We start from the raw sequence: 27,915 nt of genomic DNA on the forward strand, positions 1-27,915 counted from the left end.
GATTGCCTGTCCGAACCGCCCATCACCGCCGGCCCCGTCGCCGTGACAACCGCGCCGCGGGCCGCGCCGGGCCGGCCGCGCAGGTAGGGGACAAAGGACTCGGAGGGGACCCGGCGGCGCTGTGGGGCGGTGAGAGGTGCCCAGAGCACACGGGCAGCAGCCGCGGGCACAGCCGCGACTGCCCCGCGCCGCCGCCGCCCCTGAGGGCTGCGCCCAGGCCGAGCGGAGCCGGGCGGCGAGCGCGGCCTGGCCCCGCCGCGAGCCCCGCAGCTGCGTACCAGCCACCCGCGCAAACGCCGGACCGTGATGTCTCCGACCTCCGCTTAAAGAAGTCCTACCGAATGGAAATTTTTACAATATAGCATTGCTGTTTCAAAAGTCGCGACAGCGCAGTATATGTTACTGCTTGCTTCCTGGCGGGACCGTGTTATGACAACTTCTATGTCATATTTAGTAACTTTTTAAGTACCAACCAAATTGTTACGATAGACCAGCGGTACTGGCTCATACCAGAAGTTCTGTCTAGGCAAGATAATAGTAAAGCCATATAAAGCCATATTTCCACCCTTTGCACCCCCCTTCTTAATTTTTTTTTTTTTTTTTTTTTTTTTTGGTTTAATTTCTACAGCCACATGTATTATGATTATTTTTAGTAACCCTCAATTTTTCATCTGTCAGTTTGCCCTGTTACGTTCTGGAACTGTGTGTTTCTGATAGCTGTCCTGTCCACAGGCAGTATATTTTCAAATTCACACACTTATTGTGCAATGAAACACTTCTGCAGTCCTGTTGCTTGTTCCCAGTTGTTTGTTCCACATCTGTAAGCTCATGTGATGCCAGCTCGATCTCGTGTTAGGACCATGAATCAGCACCTCCTTGTCACTTTCTCGGTGTCCCTTGTGATTTCACTGACTTCTATCATATAATTTTCAGGCTAAAAATAATCCTAGTTTATTCCCAGTAGAAAATATGCTCTATGTCTTCAGTCATCCTTGTTATACCTTTTCCAATTTTTATCTATTTCTCTTTGAGTAAACGAAAGGAGAGAATCAGACCCCAGTATTAGCCAACATTCTAATGAAGTTTTCCATTTTGTTGTCTTATGGCTTTCTTATTAATTCTTAACCTAATTTTACACATATTATACTTACCATCCCAGATACTGTAACTACACCTACTAGTTTCTATCAAATAACAAAATCAACACCAGGTTCAAGTAAGCCTGATTTAATGAAAAGTTATAAATATGAAACCAGGTACATTCAAATTTAACTATTTATATGCTGAAATTATTTGGCAGTTTCCAGAACTTCAGCTTTACTCCTTACAATTTATACAGTGAAGTTGTGTCCAAATATGCACAAGGATTATTAATAATTTTTAATAATTTTGTATTATTTGCTCTTTGTGTAGAGTAAACTAGAATAAATTTAATTAAGGGCAACATTGCATGTGACATTCTGGAGATACAAAGTAATTTTCAAGATGGTATTTTTAACAAGTTCCTAAATGTTTACCAACAGAAATATGTGTTTTAGCTTTCTAGTGATACAACAAAAACAGCAATTAGCACATGGTTTTGATCCTTTCCTTGTAGTGCTTTTGTAAAATAGACATGCATCCAATTCTTCCATCATTCCAAATTATATTAAATTGCAGTCCTAAAATAGTACTGCACACAAAATTGACCTTAAACCATTCAATTAGACAACTAATGAATCATTCTGTGTCCTAAAATTAGATGCAGAACTGATAGCTAATTAGTTTTTGCCTTTTGCAGTGCCTAGCAACTTCACGGATTTGTTTTTAGCTGTAAATGTTTCAGTACATTAAATGATTAGAAGAACACTCTGATCTTATTTTTTCTCTTAAGCCTAATGTACAAAATATTAGAGCCATCTGTAAACAAATTAGGCCATAAAATGTCAAACAAAGTTGTCAAATATTTACCCAGATTTTAGCAATTACATAATGTAACACTGTGTTCCACTGAAAAACTGCTGAAAAACTAGACTTAACATAATTAATGAAACCTAAATATTACTTACTTTCTAAAAATAAAATACATGGTAATATTCATGACAATTGATTTTCAAAAGCAATAACTTTATATAGATTTTACACTTTTAAAATTATATTAAGTGTTGTTTTCAACCTCTTCTCAATCATAGAATCATAAATTTTTATAAACATAATGGAAAGGCATAATATATTTGTGTGTGCCTTGACAAGTCCTTTTTAAATAAGCAGTATAGAAAAACCCCTAAGAGAATAGGAACTAACCACAGATTAAAAAATCAATCATTTTGGTCACATTTTCAAACAGTCCACTAATACAGAATGATTTTTTCATGGCTTTCTTGATAGCGTTTAGTATTTTGTATAAAAACTTAGGGGGGAAAAAAGCAAACCCCCAAACTAAGAGGTAACTACTGAAAACAGTAGCTTTTAATTTACATATTGGGACTTTTGTTCTATTATACTCTTTTGGAAGAGGTGAGGTATGAAAGGCTGCTCCTCAGTACAAATTTGAAAGTTTGGTGTGTGTGTTTCCTGAAGGGAGCGCCTGGAGATTACCATATTCCTATGTAAAAAACAACTTTGCATCTAGGCTTTGTAAATGGCTGTGGGCCTGGCCGTGCGTGCAGAGAAGCTTCTGGAAGCTCTGCCTTCACTTTCTCTGCAGGCCTCCCCTGTCCCATGGCCGCAGGATGATGGAGGGACAGGGCCATAGGTGTTGGGGATGTTGTAAAAGAGGACAAGCACTGTGTCCGTTTCCATCTGCTTTCTGTGTGCACCCCAGAGGGAAGCACCAGCAGTGCCACTGACTGCTCTGTTCATCTGCAGCCCTTAGACAGGAGCACTTTCCTATTAACAAATGCAAATACATGCACCAGGCACTGACACCAGCTTCACCAGCACAGCCCTTCTCTCTATGGTGCTGCATCTACCTCTATGCCTCTTCCTTTCAGTGAAGGAGGGATTCCTGGGACACCCTTTTAAAGAGTTTTAATTGTTTTTATAGGTAAAATATACTTGAAATCCTTTGAAAGGAAAGGGATGTTTTTATTTGCAAATTATTTTACTAAACATAGGATGTGACTTATGTCAGTCTTCTCAGTGTTTCCTCCATTCATGTGACTTAGAGATTAGGATACTCAGAGGAACTCACCCAAAATTTCCAAACTAGCTTTGTTGCAGTGCATAATTATGAAATGGTGGAGTAAGACATTGTGACTGGAATATATATGAGATTGTTCATATTGTCCTTCAACTAATTTCTACAAGAGCTGCCCTCATCTCCTGTCCTGGAGGGCTGTCTCTCTTATACAGAGGCATAAATGTTGGTTTCAAGTTAGAATAGTCATGGAACCCATTTACTAAATATGTTGCAATTTTTATATGTAAAGTATACAAGAAGATAGATAAGAAACAGCTTTTCACAGCTTTCCTTTTTAAATAAGGAAAAATTCATTTCTATTGACTGTCTGAGTTGATGTGCACTCTCAGTGAGGTAGGCCTGAGTGTTTCAGAACTATAAGCTAAGCATACTCTATAGGCTCCTTTGAAAGATTATACATGATTATGTTAAAAATACATATATATATGAAATACATATATATATAATTCATATCTATATATGAAAATATATTGGCTTACACAGAACTATGTTAACAGTGTTTCTACTCCTGTATTAGACAAAAAGACTGTGAGAATGAAGGCAGAAAAAATTCCCAACTTTCTCATTAGATTCATTTATATATGAATGGGGGGGTGTTTAAAAACATCATCCCATGCACAGCAAAAGTTTCAGAATTCTGAAACATTAATTTTCTTTGCTTTTGTATTATCATTGCTTTTTGGAAGAAGCAGAAGATTAAATTGCCACTATTCTTCAGACAGATTAATGAAGGGGACTGCATTTGTCAATGCAAGAGAGATAACCAAGAGAGATTTAAAAAGAGAAAATACACTAACATGCCATGGATGCAGGCTGCCACCTATGATCTGCAAGATTCAGTATGATACAGGAAAGAGTCTAAGGATTTATAGAGTATATTTTTTTCTACTTTGATTGAAGTGGAAAAGAAAAATGAATAAGTGTTGTAAGAGTGTCAGACTGCTCACATTAAAGCCAACACCGAAATTTACCTTGAGTTCATGGGAGGCCAACATGTATCCCAAACCTCAGCTATTCCATTAGGCTATAATTCATGACCTATATCTTGCCATCAGTGGCCATCTAAAATTTAGATCAGAAGCTAAGATTATATTGCTTGCTTCTGGAGTATTTGAGAACTGTGTTACAAAACAGTGAACCGCTGTTTCTCAGTCTGGGTATGCCACTGAATTTGCAAATGTACAGGCCACAGCATGTTTGTTTTAGCATTCACTATTTTTAGGCTGTTCATAAGGAAACTCCCAAGACAGACTATTTATTTTATAAATTCAGCTTTTTACCTTAAGCATCTTGACAGTAAATGTACTGTTCACGTGCACAGACAGTCTGTGGCTCCTGTAAGAGATAATCAGAAATAGTTATGTCATACCAGCATTCCTGAAGGTGCCATCTCTTTCTGTCCTATCTGCATCTGCTTCCTCTTGGTATTGGTAAAATTGTAATAGCACCCAAATACTGTAGGTGCTCTGTAGACATTTAAGAAATGGTTTCTCTCCCAGTCAGTTTACAGTGTTAAAAAGTGTGAACATGGATGAGGGAAGATGAAAACGAAGTGAGAATCCCATTGTCCCTATCCCATCTGAACACCTCTGGCTCTTCAATATTAACACCAAACAATTTTATCACTGCTTAGAGAATTTGGGCCATCCTGATGTAGTTGTTCCATCGGCTGCTATGTGAGCACCTCCCACATGATGGTGCTGTCCAGCCTGAGCAGCGGGCAGGCTGAACTGCATTTCTTCTTGCCATGGAACTGAGTTTCCTGCACTACTGTTCTAATCCTTTCTCCAGATATTGGGATGAAGGAGAGCAAATGAAACAGGAGTAGCCTTCTGTACAATATCATCTCCTGCTGTCTGGTGCTACATTTAATCAGGCATACATCTTCTTTCTGAGCTTGTCATCCACAGAGCTACACAGAAAAATAAACTGCAAATAGAAATGCTTTGTGCAGCTGAGTAATGATTTATACTTACAAACATTGGGACAAGCATTTATAACTGGCGAATTTTCACCCATGATCTTCCCATTTCATCTCAGGTCCTTAGATTTCAGTAAGAGGAACCTCTATCCTAATTTAACCTGCCTCTATTTTGGACAATCAGTGTTCATTTTTAAACACTCTGGGCAAAAGAAATTTTTCCATCTATTACACATGATATGAAAATACAGCTTTTAAAACTATAAAACATACCTTTATCTGCATACGAAATTATTATTATAATGATAAGCTACATAAAGTCTTTTATGGACCAAATTTTCACTCATACATGGTGCATTCTGTTATCTATTTAAAATTATTAATGATACTTATCTTTCTCTAGAGAAATCTGAAAAAATGTCAAAAAAAGTCAAATCCAGCAAGACCAACTCAAAAGGTTCAAAAACACCGGCAAAGAAACAGAAAGGTAAAGCAAAGCTAATGAACCGTGAAAAGGTAAAAGAAACACATCTTGGTATGTAAGGTGCAGCAACAATGAAACAAGCAGCAAACTGGGCTCACGTGAGATCTACCTTACTTATTTTGGCCCCATGCATTTAAAAGACATGAGATCAATTAAAATATGCTATTTTATATAAATAAATGAGAGAGGTAAAATGACTCATTATAATTCTGTAACCAACACTACTGATAACATCATGTCATTATATTTCAGGTAAAAAGGATGAAGTTGATCTTTCTATGGCCAGTATAGGTAAGTGCTATGATGACTGAGCTTTAAAGTAGTAGTTATGGAATACTCAAAGTATTTTGAAGCTTCAGTGTTACTAATGCAGGAAATAAAAAGAAAATATTTTTTTCTGAATGGGAAAAAATAGAAACGATTAAGAAATGCAGCTGTCACAGTAATTACAGTGGCTCTCTGAGTAGCAGGCAGTGCAGCAGGAAACAGGTATGGGTTTTAAAAGAGGTTTTTTTTCTCAGTTTGAGAGGAGTTGGGATAGAGGAAATAAGCATCATAACAGAATTATAGGGTGCAAAATCTTCGCAATTTAGAAATAGTTTAGCAATTGAAAGAAAAACATGAATTTTTTTGTAATTCATTAATCTTTGATCTTTGTCAAACCATTATTAAATTTCATTACAAGATTATTTTAGGAAACCACTTGTGGTTCTTAATTGTAGCTACCAATAGATGTTGATTAGCATCTTTTTTTCTTTGTAGGGGAAAAAATTAACCATTTAAAAGGCACAATTTGCCTTATGTTCAAGTAAAGTTCAGTTTTAAGCATGGCCATAGTTAATGGTTAAAAGTATGCAATTATCCAAATTTATTCTTTTTTCTTAGACACCTAATGATTTCCAATGATTTGTTATTTTCCATATTTCTGGTTGTATTTTTTTTTTCTGGTCTGATTTGTGCAATTATCCCTTGAACATAAATTGATATCAAAGTAAAATTTATCTATAATTTACAGGAACAGTCCAAGGCAGTTACAGCCAGCTACAAGCTGTAATTGGCTTGTAACAATAGAGCTTTTATTGTTAAAAGCTAAAACAGTGTGGCAAACAAGGAATACACACACTAGGTAATTCTAAAATAAACTGTAAATCACTTGTTTTCCTCCATAATCACATGAGCACTGGGTGAAAATTGTTCTCTGGTTAGCATCACCAAAATGGTTAAGCTGCGGTTAATGAAAATGCACAAAAAGTAATCCCTCCGATGATTAAAGTGGTACTTTAAAAAATGTGTTTTCAGTGTTGCAGGAGATAGTAAGAGAGAATTGTACCTCCCCCTACTGGCAAATGAGGTTCGAGCTCTAACAGCTGAAGTACTGCTAGGAATGTGTTGCTGAAAGCAGGAAAACAGCACTGCTGTAAGCAAACACTGCCTGTGCAAGATTTAAACACCGTGCATGCACTCCTTCGGCCTGCAAGTGTTCTTTACTTCTTCCTTAGAGGTTCTTGGTCTTTTGTGAAGTTCTCCTAGCACTAAGGGCTGCTGTCTGTTACAAATGATACAGATACAATTTACTAATAGAAAAATAATGTGAAGCCTGTGATCAGATGTCACACACTTTTTACTGGAAAAGAACATTCAATTAAAATGTTTATAATGTAAGAACTCCAGTATCTGCTCCTTATATTATAGATTCTCTTAAAAATAATATTCTGCAATATAGAATTTTAATTCTTTAGACTGAAAGATGTAATTTTTATTCCAATCATTACTTTGTTTTTAGCTTGGGCTTATAGCAACAGAGCAATGAAAAAAAAATGATACTCTATCTGTCATACTCTGTTTCCTCTTGTAGTGATGTCCATTGTATTCTTGCTTAACTTTAATGCATGTTTGTATTGTTCCATTTGGCAATGAAAACTACATCTCTTTAAAAGAATCTTTTTCAGCATTAGCATTTGTGCACGAGGCTGTACACATGAGTCAGAATTTTAGAACCAGCACCATAAAAGCTTATTGTTACAAACAATAATGTCTAAAACAACCATTACTGCTGGCTTGGATTTTTGAGGTCTGGTGTTAGCAGCAGAGTTTGGACCAGATGACTTGTAGGTCTTTTGCAATCAACATGTCTATGATTCTGTAGTTTTTGGAAGCATCCACACAGAAATCCTGGAAATCTCCAAGATACCAAAAAGGAAAATAATGCAATATTGATTGCAGTTTGTGATGAAAGTGAACTAATGGCAGTGCATGCTACAAACAGATTGTATGTCCTATGAAATAAGTAGTGGACACTAAGTAATCCATACTTGGAACAGTGTAGCATGCACCAGAAACATCAGGCATGCCATTAACTTTAGCAATGACAAGGGTAGAGCAGATGCAGTGGAGTAGCAACACTGAAAGATTTTGAAGGATAAATGTCAGATTCATCAAACATAATGTATTATGCACTAGGATTATGCAGAGATTAAGGAGGATTTATCGTTTTGTTAGTCCTTGTTGTCTTAGATAAGAGATGACTTCTCAAAACATGCTGACACAGCTGGTCACCATCATCATTTGAGTATGTCAGCTTCTCTTCAAGGCATGCACAAAGAGGAAAAACCCCACAGGTGCTGGGAATTAAGATAAAATAATTTAAATTAAGACAAGACACTGAAACAAAGATAGAAAGTATCTGTTATTATCACAACAGCCAGCACATTTCAGTACAGAAAAACAGTACACAGTATACATGTCCCTAAATCTTTTAGTTTCCAGTTCGCCAAAAAGATGAACTAAACTTCTAAGGCAAAAATGTAGTGGCCTTTATGAGGAATGCTCTTACTAGGGCAGCTGAGATGGAGCATGAGTCTGCTAGCAGAGCAGTATAGCAAAGGAGGAGTCTCAGGGGCAGGATTCAACTAGCTGGGCCTAGAGTGATCTTAGCCCCTTAGAGCAGTAATGCAAGCTAGAGACAGAACATGTAATGTAAGAAAAACCAGCGTTATCCACATTGCCTTACTCACATGCAGCTGGCACACACAATAAGGAGAACTACATATTATCCTCAGATTGAGTTTACAGAGCATAGCTGACAGGTCACCTAACTGCATCCAGCCTCTCCCAAACCAATGAAGATGTCCATGCTAGCACAAGGATAAGAAATGTCTTGTTCTGAATTAACCTAACAGACATCATGTGTGTAGAAAACAAGAGCTGTATATTCTCCACAAGAACTGAAAATAAATATTTGACTTTAATCTCAGTGAGCTTGCTTTAGTCTCATTTGATTAGTGAGAAATAATCTCTCCTGCACTCTGAACTCAATGGGGTGAAAGTCCAAAATCAGAAAATCATCCTTACTTGGGAGGAGCCTCGCCTAGAATAAATTTTGGCTTAATATGGTGCTGTCCTACAAGGAAGGACCACGGGGTATTTATTCAAAGGCTTTCTTAAGTCAGAACCATGTGGTTTTGCCCTTAATATATTAAAATATATATTATATTAAAACCAACCCATTAAAGATTTTTCACTAAAGTTGCTAATAACCTGTTCATCAAGAAGAAAAAAAGCCCCCCATACCAGGGAAATCATATTCATTATGTGCAAAATGTTGGGTAGAGTTTTTTCAAATATTAATAAAGTATATCTAATTTGTATTGTGTTTCAATACCAAAAACAAAGGTGAGAGATTAAAAGGCATTATGCTAGAGCCAGTAAAGACATAGAGTTATCAAAGTGTACATGCATGTTTAAACAACACTCTGAAGTTAGCATGCAATTTTGCTTTTTTTCAAAGGCCACCCAGAAATATTTCCTTTGCTTTTGACTGCAATGACCCAAGAAATTTTTAATTTGCAACCTGATGAAGATGTTGCAGAAGAAAATTATTTCAAGTGTATTAAAAAAGAGGACATAATTCAAGACCTGAAAACAAGAGCTAAATCTTCTGATTTCTACCCTCTCAAAAAAGTTGTCCTAGTATGTAGCATATTTCATTCTCACTTTAAGACTTATGCTCTTAGTGTCCATTCTTTTGAAGAATGGGTCTGTTCTTTGACTCTGTGTAAACACACTGATTCTGTAATATCTGAGTGCTAGAGGTCATGGACCATTGTTGACTCGAAGTTTCTCATGGCTTGCCATGCATTTTTTCTATTAACTCTAAATTGAAAATATGTAAAAGTAACATAAATACTATTTGGTTTGATTCTGTGAACTGACAGAGCTTCACATATTTGGCTTCCCCTAATTCATGGCCTATCTGTTGAGAATCATTAAAACTGTTTATTTTCTGTTTAATTGTCTGTATGAAAGATTAGTTTTGTCCCAGAGTTATTTTTATTACAAAATAAACCCCATCTATTCCTTTCAATTGCCACATGAAATTCTCTGCTAAGAATACAACATTAACTTAAGATACTAAATTGGCAATAGTTTTGCCAGTCACAACCTCATGTTTGTTTTTAATATTATTTGTTTTCAGATTTCCACTAATTTTTTTCATTAAAATAGGAATATCCAGGGGAAGAACTCTTGGTAGTTTTTGATCCAGTCTTCCAGTATGGAGAGAACTTTTATATTATTGCTTCTGAAGAAGCCAAGGAAAACTTTCTACAGGTAAAATTTCAAGTATACCAGGGCATTGTTCTATCTATAAATATTTCAGAATCTAGTCTCAAACAAAGATGTCAGGAATGGTATTTTTAAGCACCCAGTATTTTTCTAATGGTTAAGCTGATCATAGAAATATATGTGTATCACTGTGAAAATATATTTTATTCTGAGAAGGGTTAAATTAATTTTTGCATTTTACTTCAGAGGGCCTGTAACCCCCACTGCTGTATTTTTATCATAAGCATTCATTTTCTTTGCTAATAATCAGTTTTCTCAGGCATAAAAATAACAGGAAACAAATATATAGTGTGTTTTCAAAGAAGTATTATACTTATTTTTTCATAATATCTATGAATTTATTCTTAAAATCATGAAAATGTTCTTGAGTTCTAAATAGCTCTAGATAAATAGGACTTGTACACTGCACTGTAGGAGAATGTTTATAGAAGGATTATATAATTTTTCAATATGAGTTTATATGAGTTTGCCATCCAGCATCAGGGAATCAGGAGAAGCAAAAATTAAGAAAAGTAAAATGCAGTTCCAGCTCAGAGAGCCTAATAGAAAAAGATCACTATAAATAGTTTTTATATAAAATTATTTGCTTTCAAGACAAGAGTCTCTATTTAGTAGTTAAATGTTAAATATTATTGGAAAATTCTAATGCACAAATGAACAGGACCTAAGCCAGCCCTGCCCAGGGGCACAGTATACGCAGAGTCACTGCACTGAGACAAAAGTAAAGAATGTGTGAGTGAAGACTGAAACCTGGGTTTCTTGTTAATACTTACATTTCAGTAACAAATTTTTGGAAAAGTACCATTTCTCAGTGTTTGATATCACAGTCTCTAGCAGCTGCAGAAGAAAGAGAAGAATCGGAAGAAGAAAACAGAGTGGAAACTCTGGAAGTCCACAAACCTTGGGTTTCCCTTGGCAGTGAAAAGGAAGTTGAAGAAGAATCTGTTAAAGAAAGGGATACAAAGGTCAGAATCAACAGATGTTAGTCAATTAAATAAATATAAACCCCCTATGTTTATTTTAAGTTCCTTAAAAAAAAAAGTCAGGAAATTGGAAGCTGTAACCCTAGTTTTTCTTGAGGTCTTTCAATAAAACTAACAGAAATAGAGAAATAGCTAAACTTTAAACAAAAGTGCTGCAGAAACTTTTATTTTTGAACTCTGTTCTCTTTAAGTCTTGCAAATAAGGCATGTATCACTTCATTGGATATAACAGCTTCTTAAGGTGTAAGGTCAAAAGTCCTTGCTCAATTTACCAATTGGCCAGATGACGATGGGAGTCATTGCTCCATTTCCATGAAGCTCAGTGAACAGTTCTAGTATATGAATGGCATTTAAGTAGCATGCAACAGTCTAAGTATCCTCAGGTATTACAAGCTGACTTTACAGAAGAACATAATTAATTAATTACATCTACAGATTATATATATATACATAGAGAGAGAGAGAGAGAGAGAGAGTGAGAGAGAGAGAAAATGATATGTCCAAAAACTAGATACACTCACAGTTGTCACCTAACTGGTGATGTGTGGGGCACCTCCAAGTATCTGCCTATTAGTGATTTTTACTCAGTACCTAAGTCCCTCTTCAGGGAAGAATGGCTAAGTTTTGATAGTTCTCAGCAACTGAACATCTTGCTTACACCTAAAAAGATGTCTGATTGTTCTAAAGCTATTTCACAGTCATTCAATTTGACACATTCACAGTCTAAGAATTCCATATTTTGCACTCTGCATTGTTTTCCTTACCAGTTCTGTGGGAAATGCTGGGAAAAAGTACTTGGATATGAAACCCAAGACAAAGCAATACCTCTCTACTGCCAGAAATAAAGTGCCTACTTCTCTTTGTGGGCAGAAGTCAAGACATGTCCCTTCATCCTTCCTAGTTCTCAACATAAGGAAAAGTACTCTGAACTTTTCTGCATATTCTTCAGAGTACTTTTCTCACCCTAGGCACTGAGAGGAAGTTGAAATGCCTCTCCCAAAGTTGAGAATTCCACCAAGAGGGAAGAGCTGAAAATTAGGTCTTGGAAGCCTAAATCAGTATTACATAAGCCTTTCTGCAAATAATTCCTTTAATTAAATATGCAGTTTTGATACTGGATGGATTTGAAAATGTAATTCTTTTGTCCCACTAGCAGTAATCCAAAAATGCTACAACTTCTAGTTTTAGAAATACAAACCTGTCTATTACATATGTAGTTTATTTATAAGAACACTTCAGAATTTCAAAATGCAGAAATATGAGTAAGCTCAACACAGAAATTATTCACTGAACTAATTCTACAATTATATGAATGCAGCCATTTTAAAGAATGAACTTTCCAAAAGCTTTCTTTTCTGCTAGCCATGGAAATGTATCTTTTCCAGATTAAATACAAGATCTCTCGAGTTCGCAGGAAGTTTGGTGCACCCATTACATTTACTGACAAGAATGCTTCAGATGAAAAAGACAGCTATGCTGAATGCACAGCCTATGAAGATGATACTTTTAGTATTAAAATTCTTGAAAGGGATGTGGGGGTGCAAATGGTTCCAAAACTAAGAGAAACTAGTACTCAGACAAAATGGTAAGTATGAGAAAGCATTTATCAGCTTATTTAATTAAGCTATGTACTGTTTCTTAACTAAAATCCTGGAGTTATTCAGTTACAAACTGACTAATATAACAAAATTGGATGCTCTGTTTGCATTTTTTTTCTTAAATGTTTTTTAAAAAGCATCTAGAAAAACTATATATTTAAATTTTACACATTACATATATTTCTGTCTTTGAAATATTTTCTATACTTACATTCAAATTTATTCCAATTGGGTAGGACCTATCCAAAAAATGCATCCACGCAGTATTACCCAAGGCAGTTGTCAAATGAAGAAAAAGCAGAGAGTCTGTCATCTGAGACGCTGAAAAAATTTCTTACAGCAGCACGTTTAAGGTAAAATTATTGCAGCAGAACATTTGAAGACTTACCTGAAATAATACAGAATACAAGCAAGTACTCTTGTCTGAATGGATCATTAGTCTACTGAAATACCAATTTTATTTTTTGTTTATATATACTTTTTTCCTTTTTTATTATTATCATATTAACAAACAATAACTTAATACTTGTTTATGTGAAAATAACCATGAAGTCTATGCTATATGGATATGAATGTTGCCTTAAATAGATTTCAAAAAAGTTGATAGTGATACCTCTTTTCAAACAAACTGCAAAGCTGATCTTTCAAACACTGCCCACTCAAGCAGATGGTTGTGCAGTGAGCAAAGGTGCTCTTCTCCCCATGATTATGCCCTTAGCCATGTCCCATTAAGTAGGACAAGTCCTACTTAATGACAGTTTTTGCACAAAGAATTGGACAATTGCTCTGTACTTGGTCCACAAAAAAACAGAGTTAAATTCTTGATATAGTAGCTATTTCTGTTCAAACAGAAGATTGTTTCCTTGCAGTGATACATCACTGAGGAATTGATACTTGATTTTTTAACTAATGTGATCATAATTTTGTGAAAAACAGAAATTACCTCTTTACAGAAATATTTGTAATTCTACTATTGAGAAATCACATCTGGATTGTTGAAGTATTAACTGTTCTTTTCACAAAACAGAGTAGAAATTGCACTGCAGCAAAATGAAATTATGGACGTTTTTTTTGATGACTGGAAGGCCCTAGCAGAAGACCAAGAAGAAGGCAAGCCAGATGTTTATCTTAAAGAATACCAATCATTTACAGATGTGCAGTACCTCAAGAACAGAAGCATTAGCTGCATTCGCTGGCATCCAACCATTTATGGTAATGCAGTTAAAGTATTGATTTGAGTTTTCAATTCTGGGTCTTAAATGACAGCTATAAAATATTCATCTTTCATAAAATCATCAGCTTTCAAATTTAAAAAGAAATCAAAACTGATTTAGTATCTCTGCTTGAACTGCCAATTTGAGGCAAAATGGAAAATTAGACAAATTCTTTGTAGAATTCTTATGGGCCATGCAAAGTCTTTAATGTATAAGTGGAGATTATAGGCAAGAGAAATTTCCCCCCATGAGGCTCATTTAAGCAGGGTTGTGGTGCCAGACTCTTCAGATGGCTCTGCATACTGTTGTGCTTGTGCCCATGCCTGGCTCTCATGGCATGCCTAGTACTGGTGAGGAATGTCACAGCCACAGTGGGACACGGCTCTGCTGAGTGCCAGGGAGCATCACAAGACACACGAAATGTCAACTCCCGCTCCCTGCTGTGCATTATTGCTCTGCATGGCCAAACCCAAAGGCACAATCAAGTTCTATATAAATGCCCCAGCTCCCAGCATATTACTAACCAACATTGCAGCCTGGGTAAGAAAAACAATTGGGTTACAAAGATTTGTTGTCATGGTGGGTGGCCAGGACTACACACCTGTCACATCACTTCAGGTGCAGTATTACACCATTGAGGAGCATGAGCAAAAAAAAGAGGAGTTTTATCCTGATGCATAAGTTCTGTGACTCATTTTAAAATAACCTAATGTTAAGTAACAAAAATAGCCTCCTTAAAATGGATCTGAAAAAAAAGTAGCATACATGGTTGGTTTATTTGGGGTTTCTTTCCTGCTTGGTGGGTTTTCTTCACTGTATTCAGAAGGTATGAATACAAGTCATTTAGGATAATTATCAATGTGTTGAAAATTGAATTGTCTCTTTTGAGAAAATTTATTTTCTCTTTTGATAAGGGATTATAGCACTGTCAGCAAGACAGCAGTCTTCATACGAAGAACAAGTTAACCTTTCTAATAAATCATTGCTACATCAGCCAGTTATACTTCTCTGGAGTTTGTTTCACCCTCTCTGCCTCCAGGTATTTAATTATGACTTTAAATATGCCAAGTATTTAAATAACATGAGAACAAACAAATAGTGTGACTATTTCTAAACTATCTTGTTTTTCTTCTCTCTAGTTGGTGTTGAAGGCTCCTGAAGACATTTGTTGCTTTCAGTTCAGTCCACATGATCCAAATATCATTGCTGGTGGCTGCATTGATGGACAGGTTTTTCGCTTTTGAAGAATAAAATTGCATATTTCTGTATTTTCTTCCAGTATAAGAATAAGGGTGAAGAGATATATTCAACATCTAAAGTAACACGTAGAGACAGACAGAAGACAGATATCACAGAGTCTTGAAACTCTCTTATCCTGGACTGAAGTTATGATTATTCCATAGCTGCGCCATTACTGTACAATGTTTCTTTGTAGTACTGATAAATGGGTCAAGTTGTAAAGACTTGTTTGTAGAGACAAATGTAACCTTTTTTCTGATTGCATCAAGCTGAAGAGAAGATACTTTAAGGACTTCATAAATTCTAGTGCAGAAAGTGAATTTCTTCTGCTTCCTCAAACCTCCATGATTTGAAAAAAAGTGTATTAATGCACAGCATATTAATACACATATACAAATATAATTTTTAATATAGTAATTTATCATTGTAGGTTGTATTGTGGGATATTTCTAAACATGAAGAAAAGCTGGAAAGTACAAAGCCTGTTCCTGATGAAATCATTGACTCGTCTGAGGGTGAGCCAGGTGCAGCAGCAGCAGTGGTGATTGAGGTAATTCTGGGGCTGGTGGTTGGATGTGGTGCACAGGGGTTCCCCAGCAGTGAGCATTGGCAACACAGAACACCAGCTGAATCCTGGGCTGCATCCAAAGCGGTGTGGCCAGCAGGGCAAGGGAGGGGGTTCAGCCCTCTGCTCTGGTGAGGTCCCACCCAGAGCACTGCATCCAGCTCTGGTGCCCCCAACACAAGAAGGACATGGAACTGTTGGAGCAAGTCCAGGGAAGGACCACACAGTTGATAAGAGCACTGGAGCACCTCCTCTACAAAGACAACCTGAGAAAGTTGGGGCTGTTTAGCCTGGAGAAGAGAAGGTTGCATGAAGGCCTCACAGCAACCAGTATCTGAAGAGAATCTAGAGGGAAGCCAGAGAAGGACTCTTGGTTTGCAACTGTAGTGAAAGGACAATGAGTAATGGGAAAAAATTAAAAGAGAGAAAATTTAGGTTATATATTAGGAAGAAATTGTTTACTTTGTGAGGATGGTGAGACACTGGGACAGGGAGGCTGTGGTTGTCCCAGCCCTGACAGTGTTCAAAGCCAGCTTGGATAAGGCCTTGAGCAGCCTGGTCTAGTGGGACATGTCCCTGTCCATGGCTGGGGCCTGGGACTAGATGATCTTTAAGTCCATTCCAGCCCCTTAACATTCTATGATTCTATGAAATCAAGGCAACAGCTGTTAATATGGTAAGAGCTTCTACTGTAAGTATATTGCAGTGTATCTGTGTTGTCTGTGGAGGAAAAGCAGGTGAGGGTATCCTGACTCAAAAGAGAGGACAAGATATCCTTTGCAATGAGACACTAGAAAGGATAAGAAACCTGATGAGTTCATTAAATCAAGCCATTATCACAATTATCAAGTATGATTCCTACCTGATTAGTACAGCTAAAAAGGTTTTTTGCATTTTGTGCAACTTACAAGTCTGTTATTTAATGGGCACCAATAGACCGTCCACTCTTAGCTTACAAAGCCTGTCAAATACAGATATTTGTTATTGAAAGCAATACTGAAAGTATTCTAGATGTTTATGAACAGAGAAGCAGAAGAAAGCCCTAAGAGAGGAGACATTAATCATGTCTGCATGTCTGTGGAGGCATGTTGGAAATCTTTTTAGAGCTTTATATCCAAAGGCCTGTTTTGATGCTTTGCTTTTTTTTTTTTTTTTTCCCTCAAGTGGAAGGTATTAGACCCCTAAAAATTTCTATAAACTGATCTAAAATACATGAAAAAGTGTTAACAGAATGCAAAGTAACCTTTTATTCTTTGATAGATCTATTTTATTTTGAAAACACACTAAGATATCTTTTCTTCAAACATTTCTAGCCATCACCTAAGCAAGTCCAGCAGAGTAGCACAGAGCCACCTCTAGTGAGACACTGTGCAGCCTCTTCCACACCATATTGTCATACAAGGCCAGCAGAAGATGTAAAGTGGCTACCATGTAACTTTGAGGTGAGTTTAAAATTTCACTTCTTTTTATTGCTTTTCTAATCTACTACCTCATAAATCCTAATGTAAACTAAAGAGAAAAATACTAAATAGTTAATATTTGTATTAATTATTTTTCACTGCATTTAGTAAACACTTATAATCTGGTGCCTCTTGTCATGTTGATTGTGCTTTACAGCTGTGCTGTGCTTAGTCTGATATGAATCTGCTAGTACTGGAAAAAATTTCCTTAACTTTACAGAAATGTATAATGCAAAATTATAGTAAGCCTTCCGTATTGAAAATATATTTAATTTCTACTATGAGCAATCTAGCCTGTCACTAAGAATTCCAAGAAGTAACTTCAATTACCTAAACATCTGGATACCCAAGAATGGTGTTATTGTAGTCACTTAAATTTTTTAGATGCTGTCTGACTACTCAAAACGTACTTTTTCCATTATGGTTTTAAAGCTTCAAAGTACTTAGAGTCTATAGGGTGCTGATTTACTATCAAAGTATTGCAAATTAATTTGAAATGCAAATGCAAGTCAAATGCAAAATAATGAAAAGCAGGCCAAGAAGAGGAAAATGGAAATCTTTAAAAGGTTAATGGAAATTATATATTAATAAATTCTTGAAAAAAAAATTAGGACTTCAGAGATACTACAGTCCTTAGTGGCGTTTCCAGAAATTGAGAAAAGGGGCACACATATATCATCAAATGTCAGCTGATCCCAGTGTTCATTATTAGTTTATACAGTAGTAGTCATGGATACTAACTGGTACCAGATGTAAAGATTGAAGAAAGGGGTTGGATAGCAGAACATTGTTGTGGTTTTTGTTGTTTGGGTGGGGTTTTTTAGTCAAAGTTTAGGCTCAGAAGGCTGTTTTTGTGTTCATCTGGGATAACAGATACAGGAGACCCATGCTTAATAAATAACACTGACAAAGGAGTCACTTTGCCAGTATTTAGCAACATGTACTGGGACATACTTTTTGTTATATAAACATGGAATATATGTCAGCCTTTGCATGACATAGCAGGTTTTATGGCACAGTTCCTAAAATAAGCAGCTTTATAATTACATATTAATGAAAAATTATTGAAAGTTATATCCAGATCCTAATTCAGCTTTGCCTGGCTGCATTACTACCATTGTGATTCCAGATAGACAAACTCATGAATGAAAATTAGAGTAGGCCCAATTTGGCTTGAAAAAAAATTAGCTGAAATTTTGCCACATACTTCATAAGCACAGTTTGTGCCAAAATATGTTTGTTTTTTATATACTAAAGTTAGATTTGATTAGCCTTGTTACCCCTGATACCTTTCTTTTATTTTTCTGAGTAATTAAAATTAATTTGCTATAAACCAATAACGACTTAGTAAATGATAAATAGTATAAAATCTGCATGACCCCACACATACAAACTAAACTATTAATAATTAACATTTGAAGGCACCATTACAATCCCATAGTGAGGTCTTGCCAAGTGATAATTTAAGATAGATGACCCATGGTGTAAACTTGGCAAAGACACATCACTCCCACTACATTGAACTGTTGGAGATAAATTTCTCAATTACTGGCTTTTTTGTTAAGCTGCATAAAAGAAGTTACAAACATGGCAAATTAAAGAGGGTCTGATTTGCAATGGTACCAGTAAGTATTTATCCTGCTAAGTTAATTTAGAATTTTAGGTGTGTAGCAGGCAAAGCTGGTATCAGTTCACTTGAAGCATATTTGTAAAATACTTTGACTTTATAACTGCAAATTAATGAGTCTTGATTTTCAAACCTTAGCCAAGCAGAAACAGTGACTTAATTTCTAGTAGCCTGTTTTATGTGTTGAAGTACTTGCATATCAGAGTGTGATTTTTGTCTTTCATCATCTTCTTCCCTTGTAATAATTATTACTGTTATTTTCAGGAAAACCAAAAGGGTGGTACTTCTGAAACCAAAGATGAAAAAAAACTGCAGCTTGTAACCTGCTCCCCTGATTGGTATGTACAATACATACTCTACAAGACATCTTCCACTTTCCTTTGAAAAGCTTTATGAGGTAGAATCCATTATTTAACTGGCACATTTCTGGGTTCCCATCAGTGTATCCTGAATAGCTGAAATTCTGTATGCAGAAGACAAGCACTTTGCATTCTTGCCCAGTTAAACTTTTTACAGTAAAGGCATTGAGAGTTTGTTAACTGAAACTCCTTGCATATATATATATATATATATATATATATATATGTATATATATATATATATATATATTTCGTGTATACTCTCTGCAGAAGAGTGTTGATCACACATGCATTAGCTTGGAAAGCCACATCCCCACACTTATATTTGTTTTTGTGACATGCACAAAAAGCTGTTGAAAGATTCTAAGCCTTATTTCTACAGAAATACTGGAAACTATCTAAAAATTTGGAGACTTAGCTGGCAGAATTACTCTTTGTGAATCTCCTCTTTTGTGGACCAAATAGACATGAGAGTTATATTATTATTCTGTATGAAAGACTAGCAAGGGGGCAGAATGCAAAAAGTGGAAATAAATGTTTACCTTTCATGATGTCAGGAGCTTTAAGGCTTCAAGGCTGCATGGCTGGGCTTAATCATCAAAGGGAGTGTCAGAGAGAGCAAAATTTTATAAGGATGCTAAGTTATTTTTCCTAATCAAATAAGAGAGAAGAATTTGAAGAATTAAATGAGAAGTGGGATTGCAACTGCAATTCTTAATAAGTTTGCAGTGTAATGCAAGTAATACACATAGAAGAAATTATTTTAACTACTCACGCACCAGGGCTCCAAATTGAAAATATTTTGAAGTCAAGAACAGAGAAGTCACTGTAATGTCATACTTGAAGAGCACAGGTCCCTGAGCAACCCCTGTTAGAAAACGGAAAGAGATATCAGCAATGAGGAAAGTTTCATTGGCTATATCAAAACTGTGAGTGAATGTCCAGAGTAGAACAAAAGGAACAGTTAGAGGGCTGAAGATTCCAAGGAGGTGACAAATACAAGTGGGACCATTTGCCTTGATCATCAGCAAATTAATTGGTACACACAAAAATTGGGACTGATCTTCAATGTGAGTTACTGAATTACCTGCTACAGTCTTCAGGAACTTCATCCAGGCAATGCCAGTAGGTTCACCCAATAACTGTCCATAGACAAACTATGAATAGTATCTAGCTGCTTTGGTATAATAAACTAATGAAAGGGTGAATTAAGAAATATATTTCATCATTTGCAAAAGAAGCAATTAATTATCGAGCCTTTGTCTGATTTCAGAGTCTCTACTGTTATTTAAGGCTTGAAGAGAAAAGGTTTAAAAACCTCAAGCTTTAAAATGGAAAGAAAATTGCATGTAGCTGCAAATCAAAACACTATTAAAAATACACTATACAATTATTTTGCAGCTCAATATTGTTTTGGGATATTCCATCCATTGAACGTCGTGAACAATTTTTATCTCAGAAAATAAAGGAGGAGAAAAGATCTCACATGCCCCCTGGTCCAAATACTGATGAGGATTTAGATCTCTCCTGGAAACCACTCATAAAGGTAGTGTCCACAAATACAGAACACAGGGATTGAGCCAAACTGTAAATATGGCCAGAACTCCAAAGGAACATATTTTGCGTCCCAATTCTATTTTTTCTAGAAAATTGTGACTTCCTTGTGATTTTCTTTCTGATTATGAAATTAAATACTTCAACATTCCTTTGTAACTTCAATAAAATGCATTTTGAGAAGCTAATTAATGAGTAACAGCACAACTGCTTCTAAAAAACTGCAGTAGGTGCAAAAGCAGTTGTGTAAATAGTGTAAGTTCCTGTCAACCTTTTCAGATGCTCTGCTATCTCAGTGGGTCCCAAACAGTGCAAGATGGTCATGGACAGCAGAACCATAATTGCTAGCAAACCAACATTCAGTCTCATGAAAACAGTCATAACAGTTGCTGAAAAAAAGTGAGGATGTTAGGTAAGAAAAAGAAGTTATAATTTTAGGTATGCTGATCTGTGCTGCTCAGAATACCTGCAGCTGACAGTTTTTGAACAAGCATGACCACTGGAGCTGGGCTGTTTGGGCTTTTTTAGAAACAAAGCAAAATTCTTACAGGAAGAAGGTAACACATTTTTTCCATGCTTGTATGTGAGGCAGCAAATACTGTTTGTGGAGCATTACAAACACACTGCAAAGATCTGTTCCATTACAGCAGAAAGTCGTTTAGACTTGTACCTCAAAGATCTGACAAAACGGTTTAGCAAATGCACTTCTTCCTGAACAGATAAATCTGCGTGAAAGGGATAACAACACAGAGTATGGTCCCATGAGAATCAGTTTAAGGAAACTGCAGTATCGTTACAAACCCCCAGGTAATATTTTTATTACACCTTACAGAGGAAAATGTTTTTAATAAGCTCGTATTTCAGTATAGACATAATAAATGCTGAGCAACAAAATGCTGTATAGCTAAACACAGCTGGAGAAAAATATTTCTTAAGTATAGTGGTATTCAGTGCGTGATGTACATGTACTGACTATGAAGAAATGTACATGTAAAAATCCAAACTGAGCAATTAATATACACAATGACTCTATCCAGTTTCACTTAAAAGCCTATGCAAATCCCTCACACAATCTCTTTATCCCTGAAACAATATGTCCTTTTCAGCCATTACAGAAAACTATTTTTAGAAACATAATCCATTCCCTGGAGCAAAGATGTTAGCTCCTGGTTGTGGCAGCTATGGGTGATGTGTAAGGGCAGCTCCACAGAGACACTGGTGCTGTGTAAAACTGGCACAGGACAGGATGCTGCTACCCTAACAGTGTCTGGATATAAGAATCACTGACTTCAGAACTGCAGCAATGGGGAGACTCCAGCAGGAAACAGCAAACCTACAGAACTGCTGCTTTACTTGGCAGTCTTTCTTCATATCTCTTCTTGAAATTCCCCTTATCAACAAACTACCTTTACAAGACCAAAGGATTTGCTTGGTCTAATAAATTCCAGAGTGTAACAAAAATTTGTCACTGTTGTTTCCCAGGGAAGGTGAGATCTCGGAGCACACTGAGGGCACCCATCAAGGAGAGCCCATATACAGAGATGAGTGTTTCTTCAAGCAAAAATCTGGAACTGTTAGACAGTATATCCACAGACTTTTTTGTTGGGAATGAAGTACGTGAAAATAATGTATTGCCAATGAAAATGTTAATCCAAGATATCTGAAAAACTGAACAGTTAAATAAGTGTTTTACAAATGTATGGACTTGCACATTTTCTTCAGCTATAACTAAAATTATGTCTCTGAATATGCCACCTTTTACTTCTACTTTAATACATTATTAATATTAATTAATTATATTATTAATACATTAATAATAATTTTAGCTACATGCTTAAAAATAATAAACCTCCAATATTCAGTAGACTATGAACCCTTACTTCAAGAGCAGAATTAAAAGACATTTCCACAATATAGTTGAGCTTAACCAGCTATTAGGAACCAAAGAGTATTTCCTTATTCCAGAACACATAATATTAGTAATTTTTTTTAATGTCTTCCCACATGTCATGTGAAAACATTTATTCTACAGTTTGCCCCCCAGTTTAATTTCCCCTTTGGAAATTCCAACTATTCATAGCCTGCTACCTACCCTATGCTACTAAAATTCGTGGGTCTTTCCCAGTTCTGAGTTCATATGGAAATGAAAATCAGGCTCCTAGCTACCTTTTTGCTGCCAGTCAGCTTTTCCCCAAATATTGGAGCAAAGCAGGAACTATCAAAAACAAACACCTAATTCTGCAGGAAGAATTGCCTACATACATCATGGCAAGTAAAGCAGTTCTGGCAATACATAACCAAAAAATGGTGATGCAAAATCATACTGTGTTTTCAGTCATTGGCTCTAAATTCAGGTTTTAATTTAACTCAGATCATATTTGATGATGGTGATGCCTTTCCCTGGTCCTAAAAATCGGGAGCCAGACAGGGTTAAGGGAGAAGGGGTTTTACCTCAGTATTTAATAAGGATCTCACTGCACCCCTTGCCCAGGGTGGGATGCAGTGCAATGCACACACACAACAGATCTCATATACAATTTATAGACCTTCCAAATTGGCTTATCCCCAGTGGGAGGCCTGGATGAATGGCGTGATATTCCCCTATCTGAGGAATTCCCTCTGGATGGGCCAAATCTCCAGTTTACAGGATGTTCTAGAGAAGACCTTGGTTTCCCAAGACAACGTAGGGTTTTCCAGCCTCCTGCTACAGGGCCTTTAGGATATTTGGTCTCCTGGCCTAACAGAACACTAGGACTATGCTAAGTTATTAGACTTAAAGAATTACAAGTATGCATGCTAAAAATACTAAGGTTACATCAAAGTTATATAAAAAGTATATAAAAGAAAAGGCAAAACATCATCTTGGCATCAATGGTTATAATTAAGAAAAGTCCCAGCTTAAAAGCAAGTCACTTTGAAATAAGCCACCAAGTTCTAACATTAGCATTTGCTTGATTTTCTTTGGCATTACAGGATGGAGAAATTGTTTATTCTGAGTGGAAAAAGAAAATTGATACGAATACAGCAAAACCAGTTAGTAAGTTCAAGTTTCTCAAGAATTGTTTAAGATTTAATATATTGCTAACTTTAAAATATTTGTGTCTATACTTTGTCTTTCTAAGGTTCTTACTCATAGCTCTAATAATCTCTCTCACTGATAACACCTGAATTTAACAGTACACCCTCGAAAGTGCAAGCACTTTAGCTGGCATGAGAAAATAGCACAAAGATATTGGTACAAATCATGGAAGTAACTAGATTTGTGGTAAATCCAATTCCTGTACCTTGTGAGTAAAAAAAAAAGAGGCTGATATCTTCCAGGCCTGTGGTATGTCCTGCACTCTTGTTTCTTGATCCCTAAGGCACTAGTAACAAGCAGCTGCCTTTTTCCTCCATTAGGTCAGAAGCACTCCCAGAAATACGCTCTCCACACCGAAACTATCAACACTCTCCAGAAATCTCCATTTTTTAAAGACATCTTTCTAAGCATTGGAGGCCAGAAGTTTGCCATTTGGAAAGAAGGAGTTACAGTAAGTTACTTTAACACAGCTGTAATATTTGTGATAGGTATACAAGTCAGGCTCAGAGACTGTATTTTCAGAAACATGTAAGTAATGAAGCTTCATATCTTAGAAACAAAACAGATACAAAAGAAGCTTTACATCTTCTTCACATCAGAAAACTATTTTAGATAAATCTTAGTAAACTTGCCTTTTACAGAAAAAGTGAAGTGACTTTCTTAAATTCCACCCTTGTAAAAAGCATAACTTCCCAACTATTCATTTCTCCTGCTAGAGAATTGCCTGCTGAACAAATCTGAAGAACTTGTATTTTAGGACAAGGTTTCCTCATCACATGAAAACAAAGAAACATGGGGGGTTTTTTTTTAAGTGTCTCATGCAGGAACCCAGGTTAGTTGCACCTGACAAAATCTCCAGACCACAGTTTTTCACAGCAGACAGACAGATTACCTGAAGAGACTGGAAATGAAATACCAAGTTTTTTACTTCCCTACAATCCTTTTTATCTGCAGCAGGTAGCAGGAATTTTGCCATTGATACAATTTTTGTAATGGAACAATTAAAATTGTGAGCATTTTCCAAAAACAGAAGATCTAAAGTAGTGAGTTGATGGTACTGTTTGATTGTCTGGTCTATCTTTTTTTTTTTTTAAAAAAATAAGAATGGACCAATCCTTCAGTCAAGCTGCTCTGCAGGAAGATACACTGCGGGACAATGGTCCTTAACAAGACCAGGAGTTTTCTTCATTGGCAGAGACAATGGAATTATAGATATTTGGGACTTACTGAAGAAAACTCATGAGCCATCTCATTTCCAGAACATCTCCAAATCAACCATCACTTTCATCAGCCCCTCCAGTGCCTCAGGTATGTGTATGGTGATTGCACTTTATTGTGCTACCCTATTTGCAAAATGGCCCAAGACACAAATATTACAAATGATCTTATATAAGATCTTATATACTTTCACAAATTGAACAATATACATACAAAAATAGATACATCAGTTCTTAGTGTGCTACCGTGGCATAAAAGCAATTGAAAATATTTCATTTTTAAAAAGTCTGTTGAAAGAAAATCTTTAAAGGGATTAATAAAATAACAGAGCAAAAAGCTTGGTTTTTTTGCTGCAGTGAACAACAAACTAAAAAGACAAGGAAAAAAAAAGAATCCTCTGTAGCTTGTCTCTGGGTGGAGGTTCACATTGCTGTTGGAATTTGGATTGTTTATACTTTTTTTGTCAAATATCTTTCAGCAGAGCAGCATTTTCTGGCTGTTTCTGACAATCTTGGAGTTCTGCATATTTTGGAAATCTGTCAAACATTATGTCACCCTTCAAGTAATGAGGTTAGTAAGAATTTTTATTAAATATCTTTGACACTTTATCCTGAAAACTCCAACACAGAAACAAGTCTGCCTAGACAAAAATGCCTTCAAATGGCAATTAATTTGAGATCAGACTAGCCATATTCTCCAAAGATCACCTGTAGCCAAACTGGCTTTGTACAGAATTTAGATAAGAGTCAACTAAAGGAAATCTCAGTGACAGGTGGCAGAATTCCACTGTTCCAACCTGGCTACATGAAAACACAATTAAGAGGTCAGCATTTTTTGCCACATCCATAAAATGACACCTTTCACACAGTAAAACAATGTTTTAGAGTGCATAGTAATGTATATATAATGAATTCCTTTTTCTTTACACCTTCCTGTCCACATTTGTGTTAATTTTTTTTTCCTTTTAATTTGATAATTCAATTTACATGTCTTTATATCTGGTTCTAGTTCAGTGAGAGCATGTTTTGAAAACTGTTACTAACATTCCCACTCCTTCATGCTCTTGAAATAAGGACTACCTGTAACCAAAGACCATGGGAATAATACAAGCAGTTTTAATTTCCTTTTTTTTTTACGTAGTTTTCAGTTTTTCTTTTCCTCCACCTCCCAGCCAAAGATCCAGCTAGTGTGTCAGTCTAGCAGTCTTGCCTGCTGCCTAGTCTGTTACTCCATCACAAAATTATCTTCCCATTCTATTGCAGTTTTATGTTTATGTAAGCACTTAAATAGTTTATAAACATCCCATAAAGGTTTGCCAAGCACAGAGATGCAGTAGCAATAAAACATCATGTCAGCAGCTTCATTTTAGCAAAAATAACTGCTCCAAAGCAAGGCAGGAGCTAACTGAGTGATCTGAGGAAACACATTGCTTCTGCACAGATTACCTGTGCTTTGGAAGAAAACTCTATAGGGTGCTGCAGAATTATCAACCAAAGAACAGTCACTAATGTTTAGATTACGTTTGTTGTAACCAAAGTATTCACTGAAAAATACTAGGCTGTTGAAGAGACTAATAAAAACTAAAACACAGAAACCCAGATAAAATAAATACATAATGTACTACTGAAGTATGGTAGTTTATGGTTTCTTTGTGCCTGAAGTTGGTCACATCTTTGTATTGTTTTGCTGCAAACTACTGGGATAAATAAGGATATTTGTATTTCCAATTTAGATAAAATATTAATACCATTCAGATCATCAGCAAGAGATCTGTGTCTCTGAGCATGTAATGACCCTTGTTTGTCACTGTGTTTACAGCATGCCAATGTACTTGATTACTTTGAAAGAGAAGTTAAATATCTGAAGTACTGTGAAGAGGAGTTTAAAGAGTATGAAAAATTTCAAGCCAAAACAGAATTGAAATTGAACTGGAGACAGAGAGACAGAAAACAGTATGTTATACTTGGAATTAAGAAAATTTTCTATGTTTCTTTTTATCTGTATTGCTAGAGAAGATTTTCCACAAAAAATCAGGATGGACAGAATCAGAATGGTTTAGCAGCTCTTTATTTCATATCTACGGTTCTTAAGAATGGAAAAGATGGTCCCAGTTATGTGGTACATTTCTTGGTCAAATTAACCCTCTGCACTGGAGCATTAGAGCCTATGGACATTTAACAACTATAAATTTTCATTTTACACCCATTGCTTGTTCAAAGACTTACATTTTGTCAGCTGCCCTATAAACATTGCTCCTTAAAGCCAGGATGGATTCCTGCCTTCCATTCTTTACATATGAATTTTGCCTATCCATTCTTTGGTAAATGGTTTAATAATACTGAACTGCTATAATAACTAAACTGCCATTTCTTTGGTTGATTGATGTAGCCCATGGTGATGCCTATTTTCATTAATTTGTGACAGCAGTGGCACAATCCACTGCAAAGCAATGGGGTCACATACAGGTTTCAAAGCTTAACAGTGCATTATTGCCTGGTATGTTTTCTTTTCTTCAGTGTATGACTACAGAAAACTAAAGAGATGGAGGATCAAGAAAATGCACATTATACTGTGTTTCTAGAGCTGGAGAAGCAGATGGCAATGGATTTAGAAACAAGAAACACTTTCCCCACTGGATGCTTAGAGCTCATTATCACCTCTAGAACCAGCAAACTTCTTATTGAAAAACTTCTATTTCAGCAGAACATGTTTAGCTTTGGAAATAAAGAATTTTACAGTGAGAGATTATTGTTTCATTAACCTTATCTATTTGTTTGCTCACAGTGTGGTTAAAGAACAATTGATTTGGA

The 27,915-nt window shown here is 36.1% G+C and overlaps 1 protein-coding gene across 1 annotated transcript; it reads left to right on the forward strand.

Annotated features, from left to right (window-relative positions):
• Positions 1 to 46: 46 nt before the first annotated feature.
• On the forward strand, positions 47 to 27,866 carry DNAI3 (dynein axonemal intermediate chain 3). The gene is made up of 23 exons (XM_021526832.3): positions 47 to 83; positions 5,506 to 5,589; positions 5,839 to 5,877; positions 9,374 to 9,555; positions 10,090 to 10,194; positions 11,037 to 11,174; positions 12,578 to 12,777; positions 13,027 to 13,143; positions 13,818 to 14,002; positions 14,919 to 15,043; positions 15,144 to 15,233; positions 15,674 to 15,793; positions 17,122 to 17,250; positions 19,160 to 19,233; positions 20,656 to 20,800; positions 21,528 to 21,615; positions 22,291 to 22,421; positions 23,782 to 23,845; positions 24,208 to 24,338; positions 24,991 to 25,195; positions 25,584 to 25,675; positions 26,924 to 27,057; positions 27,622 to 27,866. Exons 2-23 carry the CDS (start codon positions 5,520 to 5,522, stop codon positions 27,626 to 27,628), a joined length of 2,571 nt encoding a protein of 856 aa, XP_021382507.2. The 5' UTR covers positions 47 to 83; positions 5,506 to 5,519; the 3' UTR covers positions 27,629 to 27,866.
• The last annotated feature ends 49 nt before the right edge of the window (positions 27,867 to 27,915 follow it).

The sequence above is a fragment of the Lonchura striata genome, chromosome 9 (assembly GCF_046129695.1).
Source record: "Lonchura striata isolate bLonStr1 chromosome 9, bLonStr1.mat, whole genome shotgun sequence".
Classification (NCBI taxonomy): domain Eukaryota; kingdom Metazoa; phylum Chordata; class Aves; order Passeriformes; family Estrildidae; genus Lonchura; species Lonchura striata.